At 41.7% G+C, this 21169-nt stretch overlaps 1 protein-coding gene across 1 annotated transcript in view; it reads left to right on the top strand.

Moving 5' to 3' along the window:
* LOC129514478 (zinc finger CCHC domain-containing protein 2) overlaps window positions 1–21169 on the top strand; it is a 58405-nt gene that overhangs the window by 18550 nt on the left and 18686 nt on the right. Inside the window, exons 4-7 of the mRNA XM_055333050.1 lie at window positions 1715–1786; window positions 5975–6087; window positions 18086–18180; window positions 20650–20733. Coding sequence (XP_055189025.1) covers window positions 1715–1786; window positions 5975–6087; window positions 18086–18180; window positions 20650–20733 — 364 coding nt within the window. The remainder of the gene's footprint in view (window positions 1–1714; window positions 1787–5974; window positions 6088–18085; window positions 18181–20649; window positions 20734–21169) is intronic.

The raw sequence follows: 21169 nt of genomic DNA, 5'->3' as shown, positions 1-21169 counted from the left end.
CTTCTTCCTCCCTGTTGGGCATTCACTGTCCAGCCCTTCCTCCTGAGATTGGACCGAGCACCTTGAAGCCAAATGGGCCGACGCCACATTTCTGTGCTCCCTGACTTTAGTTCATCCCCAAAGGTATTGCTTGCCAGACTTCTCCTGAAGTGCTTTCTCACCAGCCAGCAGAATGTGTGGCTGTTCACTGCAGGCATCCCACGGGCACAGATTTCACAGAGTCTTCTGTTTGGGTTACGTGTTTTTCCTCTCCAGGAAGTTATTAGCCTGTGGAGAGTGAGAATCTTCATCCTCTGTCATCCCACCACATTTGACTTGCTTATTAGTGTGTTTACTGAGTGATTTTCAGGACTCTGGCTTCTGCTCTATGAGAGAAATATCCTCAGTTTGCACATTTCAGGTCCTTATCTCCACATCCTTCACTTAACCGTTTTTATAACACATGGCACAGGCCACTGTGCTCTCTTCTTTCCATTTACACTGGTTCTCCTTCTGTTGCTGGAGTCTGTTGCTTGTTCCTTCCTCAGAGCCTTTGTCATCCCCAGCTCTGGAACAATCTTCCCCAGACCATTGGCACAGCTCACATCCCTTCAGCTCCCCAGCTGATTTGAATGTTCCCGCCTGTGAGGTCTTCCTCCGCACCCTTCCATGGTACTGTCCTGATCCTGCACCAGGCCCTCTTCACTCGCTCTGGAGCCCTGATCCCTGAAGGGATCTTTTAACCATTCATTTGTCGTAATCTGTCTCATGCCCTAGACTCTGACCTCAGCCAGAAGAGAGACTTCCGCTGTCTTGTCCACTCCTATGTCCCTTTGACTGAGAACAGTGTCTGACACAAGTAGCTGCTTATCAAACATTCACATAACTAAAAATCATATAAAAGATATGCCAGTTAATAAGGGTATTTGCTCTGAGGGTTGGTAGATAAAATTTCATATCTGTGTTTAAATATCTGATTAATAATGGTATGATTAGTTGATAAGACTTAGGTAATTGCAGAGTTCATATTTTACCTGGCTCAAATAATTGTAAAGTAGCCATCATGAATGGACTGAGATCAAGTCCACTGAATTAAAAGTATCCAAGAAGCAAAGGGGCATAAGAGATTCCAGTCTGGCTCTTCTGCTTAGTTAGGGTCAGATCTATGTAAGTTAAACGCTGAGCATTTTAGTTTCTCCATCTGAAAATGGAAGGAGTCATACCTGCCCCATCTACCTTAATAGGATTTTAAAGAATTGAGATAAAGATGAAATCTCTTCATAAGCTATAAATCCCATAAAAATACAATAGAGTACTATCAAAAGGGGGCAGTAAACTCTAGTTATTTCTCTGAAGCATTTATATTTAATAAGTTCCAGGAGATAGAATTTTTATCTTTCTTGGTATATAGATCTATACTGTCAAAGTGTCATTTTAGAGTTCTGCAACTTTTCCCTTTTGAAAAATTACTAAACTATAGTCATGTTTTAAAAGACAACTTTAAAAAAAAAAAAAACATGCGATTTGAAAGGAATTCTTAAGTTTTTTCAGTAGAGTCTGTCAATGTGCCGTTAATTTTAACAATTTGAGGAAATTACTACAATGCCAGATTAACTTTATATTTTTAATTGTTAATAAAATTTAAGTTAAGGCCCTTTGTTTTACACATGGCTTTTTTTCAGCCGGTTCCCGCCTAAGAAATAACCATATAATATGTGTGTTTTTTTTAAATCAGGTAAATTGGTCTGATCTTTCAGTCACAACAGTAACAAAAACCCACCAAGAACTACAGGAATTTCTACTGAAGGTAAAAGTATAGATTTTGTTGTTAAAATGATTTTTTACGTAATATATAGAGTCCAAAACCTCAATATCAAAATAGACACCAGGAAGATTTAACCACATATATAAAGGTTGCCTTAGAACTCTCCATGAAAGTTACCTGTAGAAAATGTCATGTTATTCTAAACCTAAGTTTTCTTATGTTACCAATATAAGGAAATGAATGAAGGGTTTTCCACATTAAAAAAAAAAAAAATGGAACCTGATTCCTAGTTCCTTGCCGAGGTATATTTAATGGTGGCTGCTTGGAAGGGTACTTCCTGTGAGAGAGTGCGTCTGCATAGTGAGAGGCCTGTTAGCATTTGTTGTGGTTCTTAGACCTCACGGCTCTTCGACTCCCTCTGTGGACTCCCTGAAATCCATGTCCCTTGGTTCCTTCTTTGAGTTCCAGCTTCCCCCACCCTCTCCCTGGTGATAGATGCTCCCGAGTATTGAGAGCACGGGATGATGGAAACATCTTATGCAGACTTGCGGAGGTAAAAGGTATCTTAGATCATTGTGTTCAAACTCTTGCCTGTTTCTTTTACACTAATTTTATTTGAAGCGCGTATGCATACAGCTAAATGTTAAAAGGAGGAAATGGGTTTGAATGGTTAACCAGTACATTAGTATTTCTCAATAAGGAAATATATTTTAAATTTATTGCGCATAAGGAGACAGGAAGTCCAGAAACAGGAAACACTCCCAGCTCCATCACTAACTTTTGAGTGAAGGTCTATGTAGTTACTGAACCTGTAACATCTGCAATGCTCAGGACCCTGCTGGTTTCTAAGTTGTCTATTTGTTGCCATAAGTTTATTTCAGATCACGTGGGTCTCCGTTCTGAAAGCTACAAGACACTCTTTGTCACCAGCTTGCAGAGCTTTGAGTAGCATGGTGGGTGTTGGCTCTGGGGAGGATGTAGTTTGATGTGCTGTTGCAGCGTTAGTTCTGCTAACAGGGTTAACTAATACCCAGGGACAATTTGCATGTTTTCCTGCACCTTATTAAAAAGCAGGCCCTCCGGGTGGAAGGCTGTGAACTCCTGCTGCTGCTTCAGGATAGTGACCTAACTGCATGTAAGGGGGGGCGGTCATTAGTCGACAGTTGCCTAAAGTCACATGTGTGTGACCTGTCAGCTGTAGGCAGCCCGGTGAGGAAGGAGAGAGTGCTGGAAGGAGTGGGGGTGTGAGGGCTGCCCTCCAGAGAAGAGGTCATCAGCTCCCCAAAGGAGAAACTAGCTCCTGGCTCACTGTCTGCCTGTTGAAGAAATTAGGAAGGGCTGGCCCGTCCCGTACCACCGCCGCACCTGCGCTTGTAAAATCTCTTCTATTTATGTCTGACTTCTCTGTTTCAATAGGATAAACTTAACCAAAGCTTAAGGACAAGTCATCCTGGGCAAGTGTCATTTGGGTTGGAGAGCAGTGCACTTTGTTTCTTTTTCTTGTGTTGCCCTTTCCATGACAGAGTTCTAATGCTGGAAGCTAGGTTGCAGGGAGGTGGAGCTGGGGCTGAAGGAACCTGTGGTGTGGGGTCAGCACGGTGGGCTCCAGTGCTGTCCACGCGTTGGTGTGGGGGTGCTGCCACCAACCTGTCCCGTTTGGGGCAAGAGGCTCCAGCAGGAGCGCATGTGACTGAGCACCAGCCTCGGGCCTGGCACCAGCAGAGTCTCTCCTGTTGGGGTTCCCTTAAGCTTCAGCTGGCTCTGTCTTGACAGATTTCTTTTTTTTCAATTGTACAATTTTTTCTGAAAGCTTAAGTGCTTTAAAAAAAAAAAAAAAAAGGAGCCCCCTACAGCTAATTCGCTCTTCAGAATTATGGTAGTTAATGATCCCCCTCATAAGTCAACTTTTGAATATAGAATTTTTCCTTAAGTGGGACAGATGCCTTCTCGAGTTATATGAAATAATTGTCCACATTGTATACTTCCAGAAACTAATCGCCTATTATAAAATATCCTTTCAGGTTTACCGAAATACTTTTTCTCCTTTTTTCCTTTCTTTTAAAATCATCTACAAAAGTTAAGAGCAAAAGTGTCCTTTTGACAACCTGTACATACTAACAACCTTTAACATTTGTAGATGCTGTTTAACTGCACTTACTGTTTGCTATAATGTGGAAGAGTGAGTTTGAGGTCAGTGCTTTCAAATCCGTATTCCCCCCGTGTATGTGGCAGCCTCTGACCCCGCATCCAGGCCCCCTTCCTCTGCTGCTTAGAATGTGCATTTGACACCTGTCTGTTCCTCATTGCCAGACTGGAAGCTCCATGGAGGCAGGCTTCTTGTTTCTTCTTTCACTGCTGTATCCACGGTGCCTAAAATAGTACCAAGGACAGGGTTGGGGGTCTGAGTATTTGTTGATTGAATGAGTGATGAATGAGAAGAGTTACAAAAAACGAAATTGTAATGATGGCTCTCCATCAGGCCTCAGAGTTTTTAAAGAGAAGCTATGGGAGCAAGGAGAAATGCCTTCCAGCACTCTGCGCTGGTTGGTGCAGGGCTCAGTGGAGCACGGAGGTGGGGGGCTGGGTCCTAGACTGAAGACTGAGAGGTGAGGATATTCAGAAGTGACTAGAATAGAAGAGACATGATTTAAAGCTATATTTTTAGCAAATATGCCTTCCCCCAGGACTGGAAATAGTCCTTGGAAATTGAAGATAAAAATCACTTGAAGATAAAGCATTTTGCAAGTACCGATGACTATACATCTGCACTCTGCCCTGTCACCTGAATGGTCACTGACTCGAAGGTGAAAATGTATGTACTCTCGCTTCGATGTTTAGAAGAGCCATCCGTGATTCCATAGTGGAAGCAGACTTCTCTACTGAAGCTGGTTTTCTTTGGCTGTGTGCAGATATTCAGGAAGTGCCGTGTGTAAATTGGGTGTATATATACTATGGGTAATATGAATAGGCCTTAGTGTCCTTAATCTGTATTAAAATAACATGAAAATGTAAATATTGAAACAATCATTTCTTTGGGAAATGTGTAGATTCAGAAGTTGTTTCTTCCTGGTGTAGTGGTCAGAGGACTTGCTTTCCACAGTGGGTGTGCAGAATGCCAGCAGAGCCTTCAGCCTCACCAGGTTATGAAAGAACCAAAAAGAACTTCATTCTGACAAAACATCTTGATTCCACAGTCTAGCTGCCTGAATTAATACTACTTTTTGCTGTCTTTGTTAAATATTCCATTTCTGAATTGTTGACCCAAAATGCATATTTGTTGAAAGAATACTTGCTTTGGATTCTCCAGTTAAAGATCAATACATAAACTGATGATTTGTGTAGATGGTTATGTTCCAACAGCTCCTTAGAGATCACGTTAACAGTTGTACTCTTAATTTTAGTGGAAGTGCTAATAATTCAGGAGTTCATTGCAAAGCCTAATTATCAGAAGTCAAATTTAAAACTTTGAATTCTTGAAAGACTTGGAAAGTTAATTTTACAAATGACTGATTTATTAGGAATTTTAAAAAGTAAGCTAGTTAATAAAATGACTTAAAGTTTTGTATTTTAAATAAAACTCTTGGCCAAGTGACAATTTTTTTGTGGTTTCTGGTACATCACTTTAAGGGCACTTCCTTTATAGGTTAGAGAAAGGTTGCTCACCCTTCAATTAGTGCTTTTTATGTAAGCAAGATTGAGGGTTTTTGCCCCATCTTTCACACCCAGTTCTTTATTTGGTGCATAGCACTGGTAGTCTGACATTGCTTGAGATTCAGATGTGAAACGAGGCACAAAGGTGATAACTGTAAAGGCAGGGATAACACCTCTCAGAATACTATTTGAAGATTCAAACAATTGTAGCTATGCTATGCAAAATGTTGTTCCATTTAACTAAAGCACTTCAGTGTGGATGTCATTTACGTGTGGCCTGTGGCACTTGGAATGTGAGGGATCTGCAGGCACGTCCCAGAAGCATGCTGAATGCTGCTGGTGTTCTTCTGCACCATCGCAGAGCCCTGAGGTGTGCCCAGAAGGCAGAAGACTGTTTCCTAGTTGAAAAAGCTCTGTTGCTTCAGTATGGGGTCTGGCGTCATGAAGATTTAGAGAAGGAACTGCTTTGGGACCGTGACCGAGCAAGAGACATTTATCTTCCTTTTATGCCTCTGGTTTGTAACATTCTTAGCAGCAAGTAAGAAACTTAACATTAGCCTTGCTGTTTTTCTTTTCTAGCTCCCAAAGGAAGTGTCTTCAGAGACTTTTGACAAGACCATCTTAAGAGCCCTGAATCAGGGTTCATTGAAAAGGGAGGAACGGCGACATCCTGACCTAGAGCCCATCCTAAGGTAATGATTTTCTGACACTGTCACAACGATGACACAGACGAGATCATGGGCAGCGGAGGACTTAGAATGGACGTTTTTTCCCTGTGGAGTACTTTTTAAGATGGGCTTCTTCTTATCCATATGTTATTTGGGTCTGGGCTCACACTAGGAAACATCAAACAAATTACTTTTATCACCAGACGCTTTGGCTCTCTGATTTAAAAAAAAAAAAATGCTTTTAAAATATGCAGGCAGTGAACCTCCTGTTTTCTCCATAAGATATTTACTGAAAGAGTTCCTTGTCTAAGAGCTCAACTTTAGAGATGTTTTCTGTTTTAAGTTGTCAGGTAAGTAAGAAGATTAGGCTAATGGGTTGGAGAGTAAAAGAAGATTAACACTCCCTGAACACCTGCTCTTCTGGACAGCGGTAAAGTTACAGTGGTGGCGAGCCGGGCAGGGCGGAGGGGGTCAGCTCCCAGAGCATCCTGTGCAACTGTGGAGGGAAGAAGAGGTGAAGACACAGGCAGATGGAGTCATGGCGGCACCAGCTCTCTGTGTGGGCAGGATGGGTGTGGACATGGGTATATATGCTTGTTTCATTATGGGAAGTTGAGGGATCTCTTGCCTAACGGCTTACGTTTTTTTCCTAAAGTAAGAGTTTGCTGAAGAATGGCTACGCTGAGGATGGGGGATCAAATGTTTGGGAGCAGAAGGAACTTAGATTGGTCGCATGGGGATGTGGAGGACAGCCTGATCAAGGAAACCTCTTAGGTCGGCCAGGGCGTGGAGTCCATTTGCCATCGGAGATCAGTAAATTATAGTGGTGTTGGTCTGCCCTGCTGTGTGGATTTTTAACAAAATCCTTCCCTCATTTCAGGCTCAGGTGTTGGGAAAGCAGATGGGTTGGATAAAGACTTTCTTGGGTGTGATGAAAGGACAGTGGGGCAGAGGAATTTAGGGAAGAGTGTGCAGGGTTTAAGAACAGACGAATGCCCAGAGTGAACATAGGTGAGTCAGACAGGAGGGTGAGCCCCGGTTGAAAAATGGGTGTCCTGGAAGTAGGCAAGTAGTTAAGCATTTAGAGTGTGAAATGTCTGGGTTAGGGAATCCTGAGGTGAAAATGTTCCTTGGGGTCGTCAGAGGTGTGGGGCATGGTTTCGGTAACTTAGATTGCTGCACTCACCCCTCTGTGAGGGGCTTCCTGTCAGGAGAGAGAAATTAAGGCATTAATGGCCAAGCAAACAAATGCTGTTTGACTGAAAACTCGGAGTTACTAGTAAGTCAACCAAGTAAAAGCAGTGTTGGGACCCAGGTAGCTTGAGTCCAGGGTTGTGGGGGACTCCATGCCTGTCAGGCCCTGTCTAGGAGGGAGCCCCGCGGAGAGAGTGGGCGGAGGTGGAGGTCCTTCAGAGCCCTGGCCGTCCCCCTCCAGCGGGGCACCCAGCGAGGGGCAGGGTGGGGCTGGGAGCAAGGGGTGTGTGTTTGCTCCTCGCTGGAGGGAAGCAGAAGTCTGGGAAGGAGAGTGTGTGCGCTGGATGACAAGGGCCCAGGAAGAGCAGAGGCAGAGGAAGTCCCTGGGGAAGAGGCAGCCACAAAGGGCCCGAGCCTTGGCTGCTCACCTGCATGGAGCCCAGGCGCACTGGTGCCGTGGTGGCCGGGAGCAGACTCAGCCAGAGGGTGGGGGGGCTGAAAGGCAGCTTCGGGGGGTCCCCAGCCTCACAGCCCCCACCTCCACCGGCTGGCGGGACTTCATTCCAAGGAAGGAGGTGCACATCTGTTCATTGAAGAGCCTGGGTGTGGGCCTCTCAGGCGGGCGGGTTCAGAAAGAACGGGGAGCAATGGGGGAGTGGGAGCAATGGGGAGTGGTCGTGGGGCAGCAGTGGGGGAGTGGGAGCAATGGGGAGTGGTCGTGGGGCAGCAATGGGGGAGTGGGAGCAATGGGGAGTGGTCGCAGGGCATCCCAGGGATGGGACCGGGGAGGTCACGTGATGGTGGTGAGGGAGAATTGGCTAAATTCCTGAGTCCCCTGTGCTATTCAAAAGTCAGTGAGCCAATGGGGCGCCTGGGTGGCTCAGCAGTTGAGCGTCTGTCTTTGGCTCTGGGTGATCCCAGGTCTGGGGATCGAGTCCCACATCAGGCTTCCTGTGAGGAGCCTGCTGTTCCCTCTGCCTCTGTCTCTGTCTCTATGGGTCTCTCATGAATAAAGAAAATCTTTAAAATAAATAAATAAAAAACTATTTGCTAATTTGATAGAATGATTATTACATTGACTTAATCTTCATTTCCTTTATTAGTGAAATTCAGTACCTTTCTGTAAATTTAGCCATTTGTATTTTGTAAGATCATCTGTCCTTTACCAGTTTATCTTTGTGGGGTTTGGTGTTTTTAGATTTTTAACAACTCACCTTTAGTGATACAGGATTTCCTAGTGATGATCTTTTAGATGAAGTTTAAAATATTATGTTAAATCTGTCAGTCTTTGTTTCTGTTTCTCTTCACGCATACAAAGTCATTCCCAGATTGTTTGTTAAATGTTAGGGACATCTCTCTGTAGCCATATGGGGAAAAAGTTAGGCTGGAACCATATGTCATTCCTTACATCAAAATTAACTATAGATTGCTCAGAGATTTAAATGCAAGAAAGAAAATGCGAAATTTATGTGTATGAAAAATTTTTCGAAGTATCATGCAATACCTAGACACCATTAAAAATGGAAATTCAGATACTCAGAAATCAAATTTCTACATGATATAAGGAAAATATAAACAAAGTAAAGACTAACCTCAGGTTCAGAAAAAATACTTGCAATAATTTCTTTCTCATTAAAAAAAAAAAACCTCCTGGGCAGCCCAGGTGGCTCAGCGGTTTAGCATCGCCTTCAATTCAGGGCGTGATCCTGGAAATCCAGGATCGAGTCCCATGTCGGGCTTCCTGCATGGAGCCTGCTTCTCCCTCTGCCTGTGTCTCTGCCTCTCTCTCTCTCTCTCTCATGAATAAATAAATAAAATCTTAAAAAAAAGCCCTCTTAAAAATCGATAAGATAATGAAAACGAAGAGTCCAAAGCAGTGAGAAAAATGGGAACATACATGAACAAACAGGAAAGAGAAACTGGAATTTTAGGTGTCATTTGAACATATGAAAAGCTGCTCCTAATCAGAAATATAAATTAAAAACTTGAGTTGTATTTTTTTTAGGTGGCCACTACATTTTTAAAAATTTTAATTAAAGAATTTTTTTAATTTATAGTTTTAAAGGTTCTTTTTTTGGTGGGGGAAGGGCAGAGGGAGAGGGAGAAAGAGAATCTTTTTTTTTTTTAATTTTTATTTTTTTTATTTATGATAGGCACACAGTGAGAGAGAGAGAGGCAGAGACACAGGCAGAGGGAGAAGCAGGCTCCATGCACCGGGAGCCCGACGTGGGATTCGATCCCGGGTCTCCAGGATCGCGCCCTGGGCCAAAGGCAGGCGCCAAACCACTGCGCCACCCAGGGATCCCGAGAAAGAGAATCTTAAACAGGCCCCGTGCCCTTTGTGGAGGATGCAGGGCTCAGTCTCACAACCCTAAGATCATGACCCAAATCAAAATCAGGAGTCTGATGCTTACCCAGCTGAGCCACCCAGGTGCCCCTAAATTTAGTTTTTTTGTTTTTTTTTTTGTTTTTTAATTTTTATTTATTTATGATAGTCACGCAGAGAGGGAGAGAGAGGCAGAGACACAGGCAGAGGGAGAAGCAGGCTCCATGCACCGGGAGCCCGACGTGGGATTCGATCCCGGGTCTCCAGGATCGCGCCCCGGGCCAAAGGCAGGCGCCAAACCGCTGCGCCACCCAGGGATCCCTAGTTTTAATTGAAGTATAGTTGACATACAACATTGGATATAGGATTGCATTGAATCTGTAGGTTGCTTTGGATAGTATGGACATTTTAACAATATTCTTCTAATCCATGAGAATGAGATGTCTTCCCATTTATTTGTGTTGTCTCAATATCTCCTAATTCTCAGAGTACAGGTTTTTTGTTTGTTACTAGGTATGTAACCTAGTGATCTGACAATTATGTATAATACAGTACACTCATCACAACATGTGTAGTTGCCATCTGTCACCATACAAAGTTATTATGAAAAATTTTTAAAGGTTTTATTTATTTGACAAGTGAGAGAGAGCACAAGCAGGGAAAATGGGAGAGGGAGAGGAAGAAGCAGGCTCCCCACTGAGCAGAGAGCCCAACGTGGGGACTCCATCCCAGGACCCCCGGGATCATGACCTGAGCTGAAGGCAGATACTTAACCAACTGAGCCAACCAAGTGCCTCAAGTTACTACAATATTATTAAGTATAGTCCCTGTGATGTGCGTTTCATCCTATGACTCATTTATAACTGGAAGCATTTGTACCTCTTAATCCCCTTCACCTATTTCACCCATCCCATCCCTCTCCCCTTGGCAGCTACAAGTTTTCAGTATTTGAGCCTGTTTCTGCTGGTTTGTTCATTTGTTTTTTAGATTCCACATGTAAGTGAAATAATAATTTTTCTTTCTCTTTCTGGCCTATTTCTCTTAATATAATACTCTCTAGGTCCATCTATGTTGTCCCAAATAGCAAGTTTTCTTTTTTTTTTTATGACTGAGTAATATTCCATTTTACCATCTTTATCCATTCGTCTATTGATGGACACTTAGGTTGCTTCCATATGTTGGCTGCTGTGAATAATGCTGCAGTAAACACAGGGGTGCATATATCTCTTCAAGTTGGTGTTTCATTTTCTTTGGGTAAATATTCAGAGGTGGTATTCCTAGATTGTATGATATTTGTATTTTTAATATTTTGAGGCACCTCCATACTCTTTTCCATAGTGGCTGCACCAATTTGCATTCTCTGCAATGATACATGAGGATTCCCTCTTCTCCACAGCCTCACTAACACTTGTTATTGCTTGTCTTTTTGATACTAGCTATTGTGACTGGCATAGGGTGATAGCGTTGCGTTTTGATTTGCATTTCCCTTATGACTAGTGATGTTGAGTATCTTTTCATGTGCCTGTTGGCCATCCATATGTCTTCTTTGGAATATGTTCAGGTCCTCTGCGCTTTTTTAATGAGATAATTTGGTTTCTTTGGTGTTGAGTTGTACAAGTTCTTCATGTATTTTGGTTATTAACCCCTTATTGAATATATCATTTGCAAATATCTTCACTCATTCAGTAGGTTGCCTTTTTGTTTTGTTGATGATTTCCTTTGCTGTGTAAAAGCTTTTTATTTTGATACAGTCCCAATAGTTTATTTTTGATTTTGTTTCCCTTGCCTGAGGAGACTTAATCCAGAAAAATATTGCCCATGGCCAGTGTCCCAAAAATTTATCGCCTATGTTTTCTTTTAGGAGTTTTATGGTTTTCCTGTTTCACAATTTAGGTCTTTAATCCATTTTGAGTTTATTTTTGTGCATGGTAAGAAAGTGGTGCAGTTTCATTCTTTTGCATAAAGCTGTGAAGTTTTCCCAGCATCATTTATTGAAGAGATTATTTTTTTTCTGTTGCATGCCCCTGCCCCTGGCATAGATTAATTGACCACATAAGTGTGAGTTCATTTCTGGGCCCTCTGTTTTTTCCATTGATCTATGCCTGTGTTTGTGCCAGTACCATATGTGTTTGATAGCTGTAGCTTTGTAATATAGTTTGAAATCTGGGATTGTGATACCTCTAGCTTTGTTCCTCTTTCTCAAGTTTCCTTTGGGTGTTTGGGGTTTTTGTGGTTCCATATACATTTTAGTATTATTTGTTTTAGCTCTTTGGAAAAAACTATTGAATATAGGATTGCATTGAATCTGTAGGTTGCTTTGGGTAGTATGGACATTTTAACAACATTCTTTTAATCCATGAGAATGAGATGTCTTCCCATTTGTGTTGTCTCAATGTCTCCTAGTTTTCAGAGTACAGGTTTTTTGTTTGTTTTAATCTCCCTTGGCTGTCTATTTAACCTGTTGGATATGCAAAGATCAAAAAGTTTGGCAGGTACAATAAATTGGTAAATTGGTAAAGTTTCTATGGAAAGCTATTTGACAACATCAGAACTTAAGTGCAGATAATCTTTGAATAGTTCCACTTCTGGTAATTTACCATCCAGGTACATTCCCACTGTATGCAAAGATGAGTGTTTAAGGATGTTTACTATTGTAATTTCTGACCAGAGAAGACTAGGAACAGCTTGAGATGTCTACGGAAACTTGGTTTAACTCAATGGAACAAGTATTTTAATGTCTCGTTCACTGGAATACTATGTGGCCTTACTGAAAAGAATGATAAGAGAGCAAAAAGGTACATGAAGGTAGTGCTGGGGGAGCGCAAGGTGAGAACAGTTAATAGAATGTCACCATTTTAAAGGATATGTACATGTTTGCCTGCAAAGAATATCTCTGAAAAACACAACAGTAAGGAGACTCATGTCTAAGGAAGAAAAGGGGCTCGGGGAAGGAATAAGACTGGGTGTTCACTTCATAACTTCTGAGTTTGGGCCGTATATATTCTTCACTTACTTAAAGCTGCTTGAAGCTATCCCTCTTCTGAAACACGATCAATTTACTTTTTGTGTGCAGATCGTTTCTGTTATTTCTATTCTTTAATCATTTTGAATTTATTTTGTTTTACCAACTGAGGCCAGGACCTAAATCTGTTTTTCTTTCCAATGAATTGATTCTTTCCTGTATTATTATTATTGTTTTCCTACATTCCTAGGTATATATCGTATTCCTGGATTTCTCCTCTCAACAATCTCATTCTTGTTGCAGGATCACTTTTTATTTTTATTTATTAGAACTTTACTAGTAGCTGACAGATGTGGTTTTTCTCCTCCTGGTACTCTTTCTAAATACTCCTCTGTGTTCTCAGATATTTATTATTCAGCTTAGGTATTTTAAAATGATGCATATGTGTTCTAGGAGATGTGCTACACCATGGTTCAAGTCTTAGTAATATCAGTGCTAGGGTTCTTTGTAGCACTGTCATTTTTAAAGAGTCACTATCAGTTCCCGTCCTCTTTTCTCCTGCCCTTCGTGAACACGTCCTAAGGCTGCTCAGTGGAACAGGGCAAGGCAGGCAGCAGCTATGGTTTTTGAGGACATGCTATAATGGACTACAAAAGGGACCCTAAGTGGAGGGAGGAGTCATCCAGTCATGGAGATGGTGCTGGGAGGCCTGGCACAGTGTTTGAGAGGATGTACACATGAGAGGGGGCGGGCAGGGCATTTGAACTCAGCTGGTACTGGGAGGCTACCTGCCTAGGAGGTGGAAGGGGGCAAGAGTGGGAATATATTTTTTTTTAATTTTTATTTATTTATGATAGTCACACAGATAGAGAAGCAGAGACACAGGCAGAGGGAGAAGCAGGCTCCATGCACCGGGGGCCCGACGTGGGATTCGATCCCGGGTCTCCAGGATCACGCCCTGGGCCAAAGGCAGGCGCTAAACCGCTGCGCCACCCAGGGATCCCAAGAGTGGGAATAGATTGCTATTCTATTGTATAGAATAAGTAGGGGGTTGACCTAATTAGTAAATATATTAAGAATAGTGAGGACCAAGTTTCTCTCTATTGGAGAAGAGAGTTACAGTATAGGAAGGAAGAAGACCAAAATGAACCATGGAGTAGATGTCTGATTGGAATTGAAGATAGTGATATGAACCCATGGTTTTTGGTATATATAGAAAGTTACAGAAATAAATATGGTTGTGTGTGTACACACTTGTTCCCTCACTCTGTTCATTGAGGGAGTCTGGAAGCAGCCATAGCCAGGAGCCGTGGGAATGCCTGGTGTTCAGAGCTTGAATTGTAACACCATTCTCCACTAAACAGAACTAGGGCTCCTTGGAGGAAAAGTCGATTGTAGGCCTGGAGCAGGAAAAGGACAAGATGAGCCTCTTGTGCCAGAAAGTAAGGAAGTGCTCAAAGAATGAGGTGGCTTGGTCAAAAAGCTACAGAAACTGACTTTGAAGGGGCTCCTAGTGGTCAAATCTGGAGCATATCCAACATCAAAATAAATAAAACAGTAACACTGAATAAAATAGGAAACCACGAGTCCATGTGGAAATAAATAATGAATGAATAGACTGAATGAGGATATTTTACAGTATCGAAGTCCTTTTCCACAAAACAATGCTTATTCATAAAAGAAGGAAGGGTAGCTATAGAGTGGTGAAGCCTAGCAGATACCACTTTAATCCAGTAACGTGAACTTGATGAGAGATGAGGGGATCAGTCAGAATTACTACACAATAGGCTATAGCAAAGAAACAAAGTCTCAGTCCTATCATATTCTTGCTATGAATCTAATCATGAAGAAACATCAGACAAACCCAAGTTGTGACCATTCCACAATACATAGGGGTTGTCTTCTTAAAACATGAGAGCCAAGGGAGGGCTGAGGATTTCTCACGGTGGCCGGATGCAACATAGATAGGATCTGTACTGGGTCTTTGTAGTAAAAAGGACACTTTGGGGTCAGTTGGAAAAACTTAAATGAGGTCTGAGGATTAAGGGTTTTTCTTTCTTTCTTTAAGATTTTATTTACTCCTGAGAATGAGAGAGACAGGCAGAGGGAGAAGCAGGCTCCCTGCAGGGAGCCTGATGTGCGACTCATCCCAGGACCCTGCCTTTGGATTTTAATCCCCAGCCATAGGTGATGTGTTCAGACCTGGAAATTTAGAGCAGCTCCTTGCTCAGTTGTCCTTCCATCTCTTTATTTCCCCCTTGTCTTCCTATCGACTATTTTTTCCACATTTGTGTACACCCTGAACCAAAAGCAGACACTCAATTGCTGAGCCACCCAGGTGCCCCTGAGGATTACGTCTTAATATCTCAGTGTTAATATCCTGTTACTGATTGTAGGAGAATGTCTTTGTAGGAAATACTAAATGTCTTCCAGTTGTTGGGGTGTCAGAGATCAACTGACTATGGTTCAGAAAAAGTATTTTTTACTGTATTTGCAACTTTTCTGTAAGTTTGAGACTTTGAGAAGGAAAAAAATATTTCCATAAGGAGCCACTTTTAGAAATTTGTTTCCTGGCTAAGATAATAAGTATGTGGCTGACTCCTCCTTATTACAGCTGTTAGTCTTCTCCTCAGTAATGATCATAGAGGTGTGTGTGTGTGTGCGTGTGTTTTGAGATCTTTTTTACTATAAAGGGATTATTTGAGCTACTTGTGAAGAATGTAATGGAAGGTGTGATGCCAAAAGTCCCGAATTGCCCTTTCTCCAAATTTAGTCACTAGAAATAGCCTTCATTAAAAATCTTACTGAACTCTCCAGAAATTTTCTGTGCACGTACATACCTTTGAATTTATGTATTTACTGTGCAAATTGAGTTATCCTGTACACTCTTGTTCTGCCACTTACTCTTTTCATTAAATATATTGAACATGGTAACATATTGGTACATGTAAAAAGATTGCTGCCTCCTTATTTGCTACATAATCTATTTTTACTTGTATCATAATTAGTGGATTTTATGGCCATTTTTATTCCTAAATATTTAAAACTACAAACAGTATTACAGTGAATCTCCATGTATGTCTCTTAACATATTTGGAGACATTTATCTGTAAGAGAAATTTGTAGAAATTGTTTGGTCATAAGTTATGCGTTTTTAAATACGTGATGACTCCAAATTACTTCTAAGGATTCTAAGGAGGTAGCAGCAGAAGTCTTTAATTCGGTTCTCCACCCTCAGCAGACGGAAGATACTCTCATCTCTGCTTTGTCAGTCTCAGAGATGGAGACTGTCTCTTATTTGAGTCTGGAGTCAGTCTGTATTTGCACTTTCCTATAAATGGCTTTTTCCGTCCTTCCCACTTTGTATGGGTCTTACTAATTTATAAGAGTTATTTGTTGGAGAAAGGAGCCCTGTTGGTCATTATTTCTTGACCACGTGGACAGTGGAGATTTTTATGTAGTCAGATATATTGACCTTTCCTCTGATGGTTTCAGGGTTTTGTATCCTGCTTGGAAAGATTTTCTTCTTCAAAAATTACATTTTTAAAACAGTTTTTTTTCCCCTAGTATTTCCCATAAAAATCTTTGATTTGTGTGGCTAGTTTGTGGTCTCAGCAACACTCTCAGGATGTTAGAACACCTCACTCTCAGTTTCTGGATTTTAGATTAGTATGGTTATCATTCATGTCACGTAAAAAATGGAGCAGTTGTAGAGGAAGGGGGAATTGTAAGTGAGAAATAGGAAATTGAGTTTACAGGAGCAGTGGAGATGGGGTTGGTACAGGACACACTGCCTGAATAGAGTTCCAGATGACTGCAAATAAGGAAGATGGAAATAGGGCACTGGAATGTACACTTGGGTGGTTTCTGTCATGTCAAAACATGATCTTGTTTTTCTTATTTAATGTGTTAGTTTATGGCCAGTTTGACTTTTAAATAGATAGGTGGAATTGCCATCATTTTGTGCTTCTGCATTACTGAGCCTTGGTTTCTGAGCATGTGCTGACTTCAGGCCTTGGGCCTCAGTCTTGGGTGTGGCTTACACATCTAGCTCCTTGTTCCCACAGCAGAGATGCACTTGCTCTGTGGAGTGGTAGGTGGCATCTAGGCTGTCTCTTGTGACCCTGGCCTTGAATTCAAGGTGGGTCTGTCTGTCCTTGGACCAGTTGGTTTGTAAATGTAACTGGATAATAGGTTCCACCACTGCCTTTGGATTTTAATCCCCAGCCATAGGTGATGTGTTCAGACCTGGAAATTTAGAGCAGCTCCTTGCTCAGTTGTCCTTCCATCTCTTTATTTCCCCTTGTCTTCCTATTAACTATTTCTTTCCACGTTTGTGTACAAAGAAGCAATTTTGCCTAATGCACAAGGTAATTTTGGTCCATAGGGTCATCCCTTCATATGGTATTAGATTTTATAATTAGTATGAATGACTGCTAAAAAACTTGGGGAGAAAATTAGGAATTTGATTTTATTTTTTAAAAAGATTTGATTTATTTGAGAGAGCAAGAGCAGAAGCAGGTGGAGGGGCAGAGGGAAAGGGAGCCCAACCCAGGGCTCGATCCCAGAACTCTGAGATCATGACCTGAGCTGAAGGCAGACACTTAACTGACTGAGCCACCTGGGCATCCCAAAGAAGTTTAAGAATTTTAAATGAGCATTTAAAGTGTTCAGAAGTAATGGAAGGGGATTTGTCTATTAAGCAGGGTTACAGTTTTGTGTGCTGTGAGTGCCATAACCTTGATGAATTGGTAGTATTATTCCCTATGAGGAGAATAAAGCTGAGAGGCTAAGTAACTTGTTTACAGTGAGTCAGCTTTTAAGTGGTTGAGCTGGTTTGCAGATCCTTGAGGAAACTTTCCATTAGACTGTACTGTCACTGTGCCCCTTATTGCAGGTCCCTTTGTAGAGAAGACTTCTAGCTGGAATATTTTAATTACATTAATCAAATGTGGGGAGAGCTGATTTTCAAAGATAAGGGCTCAGAAAGATGGTATGACACACAGTGGAATGAACCCTTAGTCATGCCTTCAGATGTAGTAATACTTGTGACTAACCAGACCACCACCACATTCCACAGTTTCCAGGACCCTGAGCACCCCCACGTCCTGGGCTCTTACATTTAGAGTGTGGGAAGGTGCCTTCATGGAACAGGCAAGTGAGGACAAGTACACCTGTGAAGAAGGGTAAAGGAATTGCAATACTTACTCTGAGCAGAAAGATGGCTATTGGACCACGGGGACAACAGGCTGAAATAATAACATGCATATCTTTTGCCAGCATTGCAACCATACCACTAGATTATAGAAGATTAGAAAGAAAAAAAAAAGCCTGTTGATTAGATTTTTGTGAAGAGGCTTAACTTTATTCACTTTCTCCTATGAGAAATACATTAGAAGATAATATTCTTTTCCTTAGGAAAACCATGTAATTTTTATACCTGAATGAAACTGCCACATATGTTTGCCTTACAGCCTGAGCTGAGACTCCAGTGGATTTGTACCGTGTGAAATTAATGCCTCTCTTTTCTTTCTGTGCAGGCAGCTATTTTCAACTTCATCCCAAGCTTTCCTACAGAGTCAGCGAGTGCACAGCTTCTTTCAGGCCATGCCACCAGACCCCCTGCACAGCCTCAGTAAGTGCCTCTCCTCTTAGAAACCAGCTCTTTTCGTGCTTAGAGTTCTCATTTCACTGTGCTGCCCTGTGTGGATGGGGTGATCGTTTAGTGTGAGTGGAAAAGCCCCCGGTGGCATATAGTTAAGAGACATCTATAGTTCTCAGTGATGGTCATATTACAGTTCTAAGGAAAATACCATGTAAAAGGTGATGTCACCAAACACTCTGATTGCAAGGCAGAGGCCAGCTGTCTCCAACTCATGGACACGCTGGTTCCTCCGGGTCCTTGTCAGCCCTGGTGGCAGGGTCATAGGGGGACCACGCTGCAGAGTGCATGGTGTGGAACCTCTTGGAATCGACCTTCCCCTTCTTGGGCCCCTGCTCCAGTAGTGACCTCCTCACCCTCCCGGGCTGAAAACCCTGGCCTTCCCCTTTCCATGCTTCCTCTTGCGCTTAGCCACTTACAGGCCAGGCCACACTGTCTCTCCTTACCCATCCCCACGGTGGCGGTCAAGCCTTTCTTTCATGCACACCCTGCACAAAGCCTTGCTCGCCTCTGATTCTGGTTTCTCCCTTTACTGTAACCTAGCCCAGGATTACCTCAGGGATCAGTTGGGTAATCCCCTCTTCAAAACTTTAATAAAAGTTCAGTTTGAAATTCAAGCCCTGCCAGGAGCCTCCTTGTACCTTCCTGCGAGTCTCAGGCACTGACTACTCTCTAGCTTGGCATCTGCTCAGTTCACCTGCCGTTTCCTGTCCCAGTGCCTTGGCTCGTTGTGCACCTGAACTTTTAAATGTCCTTCCTTTTGGCACAGCCGTTGAAATCACACGTATTTTAAGACCCAACTGAAATACTGCTTCCCGAAGATTTCCCCGATTATTTTCTTCTATTCCTGTAGGTTGGATTCGCCCCTATGTTTCATCCTTTATTATAGTTGGCCTTGTGTTTCGTTTTAGGCACAACTTTTTCAACTGCCTTTTTAAACAAATATTTGGCCAGAAACACAAATAGGTGCTTTTTAGGAGAATGTGCTGACTTCCAGCACAGTCACTCTGGCAAGTGGCTATTTATTTTTTTTAATCTTTGGTTTTCAGCAAAGTCATATTTTTCTTGTACCTAAAGGGGAAAGAAAATGGGTATTTCCTCATTTTTAAGTGGAAGAAAGAGAGATTTAAAAAAGTAAGATGATTGGATATTATAACATGGATTAACTTGGTCACGTTTCTCTAATAGGGTGTATGTGTGTGTGCATGTACATGCACGCTCCTTAAATATTTTAAACAAGTAGCAATTAGAATTAAGACTTTTGATGACAAAAAAAAAAAAAAGACTTTTGATGACAAGTTGATGAGACAAGATGAGCAACTCCATGGTTAAATTTGTGTCTTAGTGGTAGTAGTAGCTTTTTTTTGTTGTTTGTTTGTTTGTTTTTAAGGAGAATTCTAATCCTACAACTGTATAGATTTAACAGTCAGTGCTTTTGCTGGAACGGAGTATAGGCACTTTTGAAGGAATATCATTAAATAGCATATGTTTAATTCTAAAAAAGCATCGAAACACCAAAGTTAAACTTCAAATTCAGATTTTAACAGGCTGCCCAGGAAAACTAGCCCAAGTGAGTAGTGCATATATAAATAATAGAAAACTCATCATGAGAGCTTTTACAGTATTTAAACTATGAGTAGTGCTAAAGAAGCTAATAGATTTGAAGATAATCAGATTGTTGTGAAATTAAATGTATTAAAAGTGCATGTTTTGAGATTGGGGAATATCTGGCCAGGATGTCCACACTGTTTCACCAAAGAACACATTGTTGTCGAAGTTCGTTTGCACTTTCTAAAAAAATCGACAGCTCTACCCTTTTTCTCCCTAAGATAGAGAGTGTTAGTCTATATTCTGACAATTGAGAAAACAAATGTTAAACTTCTAAATGACTTCCGCATTAAACTCTGGAATCCCACCAGTCTGGATAGTAAAAGAGAAGTCATTCAGGGCTTTCAGGATGTGTTTGGTGGGTCAGTGCTGGTCCACAAATTGCTTGTCACTGCTCTGTAATAGGAGAATAGAAACTGATAGTAGACACTGAGAGTGTGTAGCAGTTTGACATTGCCACACACGATCATATTTTATAAAAGTAATAGTTCACAACACACTAGAAATTTGAAAACCTCCCTACACCGATGTTTGGGAAGCACTAATCCAGTGCTGCTTCTCATTTTGCACATGAGCACGTGGGGGGCTGGCAGAGGCGAGACACTCCAGCCTGTAGTTCTTATGGAGAGAGCAGACTCAGCGTCCCCACTCCCAGACCTGTGTTTTGTGCTATGTCACTTTGGTTTCTTAAAGGGCCTAACTAGTAGAAAAGTTCTCTTTCCCACATAGTTTTCCACTCTCCTCTTTTTGGGAGAAAAGGAATCCTAATCATTCTGTGTGCTCTGTTTGTTATATTTTTCCTAAAAAGTTAATAATAATGAATGCTTCCTGCAGATAACTTACAATCCTCTCTGAAGACTTCTAAAATATTAGAACACTTAAAAGAAGACAGTTCAGAAGCTTCAAGTCAAGAAGAAGGTAAATGTGTATTCATGGGAACAGGCCATTCTGCCTGATTGGGTCACAGGGAGAGGCCAACAGACTGTTAGGACAGGTGAAGGAGCTGAGGAACAGACATCTGGGAACTCGGAGTGTGAGGGCTGGCATTATAAGTAAATGAGGAAAAATAGATTAGTCAGTAAATGATGTTGGCTGGCTTTCCAGTTGGAAAAAAGACTTTATAATTACATCTCTACTTAAATCATGCACAGAAATTTCAAGTGAATAACAAAATATATGTAGCATATAAACTTCATGTAATAATAAATTATAAAAGCGAATTTTGAAATGTTAATAATCTGGGACAAGAAGGCTTTTTTGACGAAACAGAGCATGCATGACTGTGGAGATCTTTCTAATCTACATTAACTGAACACGAGGCCCAAAAACCAGACAGTTAGAAGACATTTACAGG

Source organism: Nyctereutes procyonoides, unplaced genomic scaffold (genome assembly GCF_905146905.1).
Source record: "Nyctereutes procyonoides isolate TBG_1078 unplaced genomic scaffold, NYPRO_anot_genome, whole genome shotgun sequence".
NCBI lineage: Eukaryota > Metazoa > Chordata > Mammalia > Carnivora > Canidae > Nyctereutes > Nyctereutes procyonoides.
This window is presented reverse-complemented; position numbering and strand designations above follow the sequence as displayed.